This window comes from Silene latifolia, chromosome 3 (assembly GCF_048544455.1).
Source record: "Silene latifolia isolate original U9 population chromosome 3, ASM4854445v1, whole genome shotgun sequence".
NCBI classification, from domain to species: domain Eukaryota; kingdom Viridiplantae; phylum Streptophyta; class Magnoliopsida; order Caryophyllales; family Caryophyllaceae; genus Silene; species Silene latifolia.
The window spans coordinates 5,252,124-5,259,986 of NC_133528.1; the positions used below are offsets into that span (position 1 = coordinate 5,252,124).

General features: G+C 33.5%; 1 protein-coding gene across 1 annotated transcript; it reads right to left on the bottom strand.

Annotated features, from left to right (window-relative positions):
* Positions 1 to 3,223: 3,223 nt before the first annotated feature.
* LOC141646910 (pectinesterase-like) lies at positions 3,224 to 6,941 on the bottom strand. The gene is made up of 2 exons (XM_074454912.1): positions 5,881 to 6,941; positions 3,224 to 4,078 (listed from the first exon to the last, which is right to left on the bottom strand). The coding sequence occupies exons 1-2, from the start codon at positions 6,890 to 6,892 to the stop codon at positions 3,387 to 3,389; spliced, it is 1,704 nt and encodes a 567-aa protein (XP_074311013.1). The 5' UTR covers positions 6,893 to 6,941; the 3' UTR covers positions 3,224 to 3,386.
* Positions 6,942 to 7,863: the final 922 nt, after the last annotated feature.

Below are 7,863 nucleotides of genomic sequence, written 5' to 3' on the forward strand. Positions count from 1 at the left end.
TAATTTGTAATTACACAAATACTCCTAATAAAGTATAACAAATTAAATCATCAACTTTCCAGAATTCAAATCAATATATATATAAAAAAGAGGCTTTTTTCAGGCAATTCTAGAGACTCCAACTATTTAAAAACACGATTTTTATTTTTAATAATAAACTCAGCTGAAGATAATTATTTTTAATAAGAGATATAATAAAAAAACTCAGCTGAAGATAATTATTTTTAATAAGAGATATAATAAATTACAAAAAAGATTGAGTTTTATTTTTGAATCCTACATAAGCTAAATCTCCAAAGAATCATACATATATAAACCATATTCCCGGAAGGTTGGAAAGGCGAAAATGGTTCGAATTTATATTCGGTAGGCTTCACTAAACGAGGCCTGCTAGGTGTATCAGTAGATGCTATGAAGGTAGCGGAAGACATTGAGCGCGATTGGAATAGCAAAGCAAAGCCATTGATGAATCATAAATCAATGATCTAGGAAATTAAATTTTGTGATGGTGACGAAGATTTTTTAGGTGGGATTTTCATTAGGACTGTTGATTAACATGATCGAGCTTGGAAATCAATTTGACCAACACCACTACCAACAACCACCCAATTCAATTCTCTATCTTCAATTCCGAACTCGGAATTAAAACCCGGGTTCACTTCACCAACATTAGCATAAAAACGGGTCCACATCAACTCGATTCGCCGCTGCTCCTTCAATTGAAGACCTCCGTTCAATTCGACAACCAGCAGCAGCAGCTCCACCGATTCGCCCTCCTCTGTCCACCGCAGCAACAATCAGTAGCAGTCTGCCACCGTACGACCGCCATAAATTCGAACCATTATCGCCTGACCTCCATTTCTCCTGTGCTCCGTTCTACAACCACCATGTCTCGATTCATCTCCATCAAATCGCCAGTTCGACCGCCAGCACCACCACTCCATCATTCACCATCGATTCCGAGCAGTTGAACCGTGACCTGCAACCAATCTGACCACCAAGGTCGACAAATTCAACCGTAAACCCGAGTCCACCACTTTGACAGATGTAGAATTTTTTAATTAAGGGATGAAATAACATGTTTATTCTTGACCGAATCCGGGGATTTAGAAAAATCAAAGTCGAACAATATCAAAATCATTCATACGAATGTCTTCAAATGCGAAATCGATGATTAACACCAGATTAATGGCGGAAATTACGCCAGAAAATTAAATAAGATATTTTGCGGCAAATTCGAATTGAGAAGTTATTGAGTTTGAAGTGATCACGTTCTAGAAGATGCTGCAATCATCTTTGATTCTGTTTTGTATGTTACAAGTAGTAGTAAGGTCTTATAAGAAGTATACTTCCAAAGGCCTACATTAGCTGTTTGATTTACTCTTCGCCACCTGCACGCTGAGTATGTGCATGCAATGCAATTCTTTGGCTTTTCACCGCCTTAACCGATTCTTTTCATGCAATTTTAGAGACTCCACCTTTTTAAAACACGATTTTTATTTTTAATAATAAACTCAGTTGAAAATAATTATTTTTGAGTTAATAAAATAAGAGATATAGTAAATTACAAAAAAGATTGAGTTTTATTTTTGAATCCTACGTAAGATAAAGTTATTTGTAGACTATCACAAAGTTATGGGTGGGCTTATACGGGTCAGACTAAATATGGGTGGGCTTATACGGGTCAGAATAATGTCAAAATATAGATTGGTATGGTATATTTTATTTGTCAAAAGCAATCATATTCAATAATAATAATATTATAATTAATATTACTTACCATACTTATAGTGAAGAATTTATAAAAATTATATTAATTTAATAAAATATATAAACTTGATTTTTCAATAATTTTTGTAATTTAAAATAATAATTTCTAATTATTCTTCAAATATAACATATAACAATTAATATTGAGTTAGTCAGGCCTGTATTTAACTCATTAATTATTTATTCTACGAAGAAAAACTTACATTTTTCAGATGCAAAAAAAACTACATTTGTACAAACTCACTTACAAACAGAACACTATTTAGTTACTCGTGCATAGCGATTATAACTTTTATATACACAAATCATAAAAAAAAAAGGTTAATTTATTTGTATATACTCATATTCTAAAAAGAAAAAATTTTAATGTATTTGTATATACTCACATTCTCACGAGAAAACTAATGTTAAGAAAGTAAACATAACTTCTCAATTGCGAAAATACAATTAGAGAAATCAATATTATAACCCGTACAACGTACGGGCACAAAATCTAGTAAGATATGAATGTCACTTTAGTGGTTCTCCAATAATCAAATTCATTTGATCATCATGAGCACATGATGGTAATTAATAGTTTTCATATAGTGAAATTTCTCTATTACATACGGAGTACTTGTGGGACGAAAAGACACATAACACTATTATTGGATGTAGTAAAGAAAAAAGGTTGCATGTATAACTCATAAACTCAAGGATCGCCATTCAAATTATTAATACAATGACTATGAGGCAAATGTTGATGATGAACTTCGTTGATTGAGTGATAAGAGCAAATTGAGGAGATGTATAATTAGTGGTAAATCAAAACCTCTATTTTTTTTTCTATCTAAAATAATGAATTATCAAAATTAGCCTTCTATTTTACTCCCTCCGTCCCGGTCAATTGTCGTCCTTTGGTTTTGACACAAAGACCAAGAAAAGAGGAGATGACCAATAACTAAATGACAAGTGGGACAAATTGAATGAGAATGATCAAATTACTCATCAAGTTCATTCTTAAAATAGAAAGGACAACAAATGACCGAGACACCCCAAAATGGAAAATGACAACAAATGACCGGGACAGAGGGAGTAACTAATTTGAATTTCAAAAAGTTGTTGAGAGAAATAAGGTGTAGGAGAAATTTACTAAAATACCATCGGTGTTACCGACTATCAGTAACACCGGGTGTCACTATATCATTTTCCTTAATTTATACTCCCTCTATTTTTTTATATATGACTTTCTCACATTTTGAGATACTCCATTCTCTCTTCAATATCTCTTAAAATATAAGACTAAATATTATGATATGTATACTCATATGAAAGAGTTTTTCGTAAGGAGATTAATGGTACAATTTTTATATTTTTTGAACAAATAAATTTTTGTAAATATTAAAGTCAAAGGCTTACCTCGTAAATGCAAAACGTCAAATATAAAAAAGTGGAGGGAGTATATATACACATGGATTTAATACAATTTTTATTAATTAAAAACACTAACATAATTTAGTTCGAAATTACAACAAATAATCAAATAACATAACTTGGAGCATTAATAACTCATACGAGTAACTCATAATAACTTATTCATAACCTTACAATTTACCAGCAAATACGGTTAACATAATCTACAAACCCTCAACAAAGTTCACCCCAGCAGCTTTTAACCATTCTTGGCCCTGAATAAACTGCCCTACAGTAAACTTCTTAGCTTCAACGGCGTTAGAAATCACACGAAACCCGCCCCACTTGACCCTCTTACTCGTACCAGAACCCGATCCAGAATTCATATACTCACCATAATACAAAGTCTTCAACGCAAATTCCCCATCCCACGGGAACCAACCCGTGGGATCGATATGTCCCCCGATGTTCGTCTGCAAAACAACAGTCCTCGAATATTCCTTCCAAGGACGGCCTAAGTAAGTCGGGAATTGGGTCGCGACAGGGGCTAGATCCCCGCTTGGGACGATACGACAATATTGAATAGAAGTGCCAGTGTTCTGGTTCGGGTCAGTCCTGCCTTGTGCCGTGACCATGTTTTTCTGACTAGCCATTGGCTTTCGGGCAACGAGCTGACAGTTTTGGAAAACGACAGCCGCGTTTCCAAAGATGAAATCGACGGTTCCTGTGATGGTAGACTCAGTGAAGAATTGTCTAAGGGAGTGGGTGTATAGTGTGTCTTGGAAAGCGTCTATGTAACATCGGTTTATGACGGATTTATCGGCTCCTACTCGAAGTGCGACTGCTTGGTGCTTTGCTGCTCCGGCTGTGTTTTCGATACGTATGTCTTGTAGTATGAATCCATCTCCTACCGCAGCTGATTTCCATGCACACAAAAAATCAATAAGTTAAATATGGATTTTTTTTTATTTTTGTTTTTAATGCTTTTTAATACATTATTTATTGCTTTAGAGTCCATTTCAAACTACCAATTAAAATAAATTAATTCGGATTTTCAAACATTGATTGATTATATTATTTGATCAGAATGAAGTGAGTATATTATTTTTTGATCCCAGTTAATTTTAAATGTAATTGAGAATCGAAAAAATATACAATGTGTGACTAATGATTTTATTTAATCGATCAATTATTAACACTATCATTGCTTTTAGTGTTCTATAAGAGATGCACCCCACAAAAAGAGGTGTAACAATTAACAAATTAAATAGGTTATTTCAAAGTAAACCCATGTCTATAAAAGAAAGACCATGGAAAAGTAGCCGGCGGCTTTATGAATTACTTTCTTGTGTTGAACATGGAACGTTTATAAAATTGGAATTAAATCGTGACAACTTGTTTATAAGAGATAAGAGTTCAATGGCTCATACTATTCGAATGGACAACTTATTAAAGAGATAGGGATTATTAATTGAGTAAATTAAAAATTACTCCCTTTTAAAATCCAGTTTTTAAAAATTACTCCCTTATATAATTTTTTCCTAAAATTACTCCCTTAAAATACACTTTTATCAAAAATTGTTTCAAAACAGCAACTTGAGTTACTCATTCCGTCATTTTATGAACTTATTTTGTTTGTGTCTTAGCCAATTTATACTTTATAACGTATAACAATGGGGACCAAGTTCAAAAATATACGTAATAAGTCACTTAAATTGGAGTTTTGAAGCAATTTTTGATAAAAGTGCATATTAAGAGAGTAATTTTAGGAAAAAATTATATAAGGGAGTAATTTTAGAAAATGGGATTTTAAAAGGGAGTAAATTTTAATTTACTCTTATTAATTTAATATCTAGATTTTCTTCACAACGTAACAATGAGAATCTTATTATTTTTAGTTAAAAACAAAGTAATATAATAAATTAAATGGCTATGAAGCACGGATAAATATAAATCAAGGATATTTCTTATTAAGATTAAGACAAGTAATAGATTGATCGTAAATTTAAGTCACAATCAATAATAAAGAGTTTAGATAGAGGCATTTCAACTAGTTTTTTTAGTAAACTACTGTACAAAGTATCTTATTTTTTATTTCATTTATTTTTCGCCAATTCTTTTTTTTTTTTTTTTAAATCTAAAGATAAACCGCAATTCATCTATTTGAGAACAAATTTCCTTAATATATAGTAACGTGTATACTCGGCGACTATGGGCTAAAACAAGATGGCTTACCTCGAAAGTTTTCACATGCTATTGAATTAATTTCATATCATTTACTGATTTATTTTAAAAGATATTAAAGAGATAAGTGGGTATTTTGAATTATGTGAATATCCTTTATATAAAAAACAAAAAAGTAACTAATAATATGAAGTGACTCATATAAGCTAAAATATGGACAATCATTGACTATTTTAATGGTAAAGAAGAAAAAAGAACTTTACTTAGACGGTTTTATTTGTTAGCTCTTTTTTTTAGATTGGATTAATACTAGCCACGAGCCAGGTTAAGGCTAGCTCGGGGACAAGTAACTTAAATTGAACCTACCCATGGCAAGGGTCGGGTTGGCTAGCTCATGCTTGGCCTCAAACCGCCTTGAGCTATCTATATTCTTTGTCTTGTTTTTTAGCGGGTTCAAGACGAGTCAGGCCGGGAATGTGACTACAAAATTAACTAAAACCCTAAATGTAAATAAGTAAGGAGTAGAGAAATTACCAAGAGTAGCAGAATTATAGGTAGTACTCCCATCAACAACATTTTGACTTCCAGTAATAATAGTCAAACCCATGCCATCTCCAACCAACATCACATTCTTTTTATTTTTTCCAACCTCTATATTTTCCTTATACACCCCTTTTTTCACATATATCACGTACCTCTTAGTCCCCTTTTCCGGGGCCGCCGCCACCGCCTCCTTGACCGTCTTAAACTTCCCACTCCCGTCTTTTGCCACCACCACGTCCGCTTTCACAGCGCTTCCCGATACTTCTAGAAGCTTCCTATCACTCTTCCTTACCCAACTAGGGTACACTCCTCTTGTCAATAATTTTTTTGCTAAATTCTCCCTAACATTAATAGGATTAGTAGATGACACTTTAGTGTGAATTGCCAATAATGCCCTTGCCCTTAAAATTAAGTCATCAACTATAGACTTTATCCCTAATAAATGTGAATTATTAACTTCCATTTGGTCTAAACATGTAACATGATTAGTTAGCACAGCACTTAACCATATATTAATATCATTACTAATATCATAATTATACATAACCTTATTATTATTATTATTATTAGCCAATTTCTCGATCGTATTTTCGAGACGGTCACGTGACAAGTCCATGAGCTCTAGACAATCAGCAACTGCTTGATTTCCTATAACATTACTACGTTTAGTCACGTACATGGCTTTGGTAACGTCTGATACATGTAGTGATAGTAACGTTGACAACATTTTACGACCATTGTCGGAATCCCACGACGTCGTTTCAGCTTCATTAGGGATTCCATCATAGAGGAAGGCTAAGCAAGATGTGTGATTATGGGATTTTTCACAAAGTGAGAGTGGAGTATTATTAGGGTTGGAATTGTTTACTTGAATAGTTACAAAACCAAGGTAAGCAAGTGAAATTAAGGTAACTAATGTAAGGAAAACGAGGAGGATTTTGTGGGTTGTTTTGGTAGTCTTGGTTGGATTAAGAAGGGTTTGGTGATAACTTGGAGTAGCCATTTTTTTGTAAGATGTTTTGTGTTTATTTGACTTGTAATTTACGCAAGTTTAGAAGGTATTTATAGGCTTTAAGAAAGAGGATAAGGCTGTTAGGGTGGCTTAAGGGTGATAATGAGTCAGGCAGTGAGAATCCTCTGTCCCATATGCTGTCCCGTCTCCTGTCCCATGCTACTCTTTGCTTAACACATCAACATAGGAAATAATAAATATACCATAAATGCGGTTTTTATGTCTATGTGTCAAAAAGAGAGAGCATGAGACAGGAGATGAGACACAAAAATGGGACAGAGGATCCTCATTGTGAGTCTGGTTGGGTATGAGTTTGGCCTTGTTTGACTTGTGTTTATGAAGTAAAATTCGAGTTTGAGCTGATCTCAAGCTTACCTCAGCTTGAAAAAGTTGTGCTCATTATCAAGTTTGCAAGATTTAACCGAAACTCGAGCCTAATTCGAGCTTAACTCGAGTTTATCAATAATTGTTAAATTATTGTTCTTTTTTTAATATTTTCAATAACAGGCTTTGAAGGTTATAAATAAAATATTGAGCAAATCAATAGAACATTTGATATGGTTTATATAAAGATATAATCACCATCATAAAATATTTTAATTTTATAATATAAAAGGTAGATATTATCTTATCACACAAGTTCGGCCGCTCACGAACTTTTAAAGCGGGCCAACGTAAACTTAGCCTGACTCCTTAAGTTATTGAGTCGAGCCCGAGTTCGAGCCAAGCTCAGACGATCTAAGCTTTAACCGATCGAGATTTGGCCGAGTCGGGCTCAAGCTACTCGCGAGCTATCTCATCTCGTTATTTACCCCTAGGCCCTAGGTTAATAGATGATTACCATGGATATCCTCCGCTATCCAGTCTCCATTATCAATTATCAGGTATTAGGATTGTATTAAAAGAAAAAAAGATAGTCTGATTAAACCAGATTGTGCCTATCAATCAATACTATATATTAA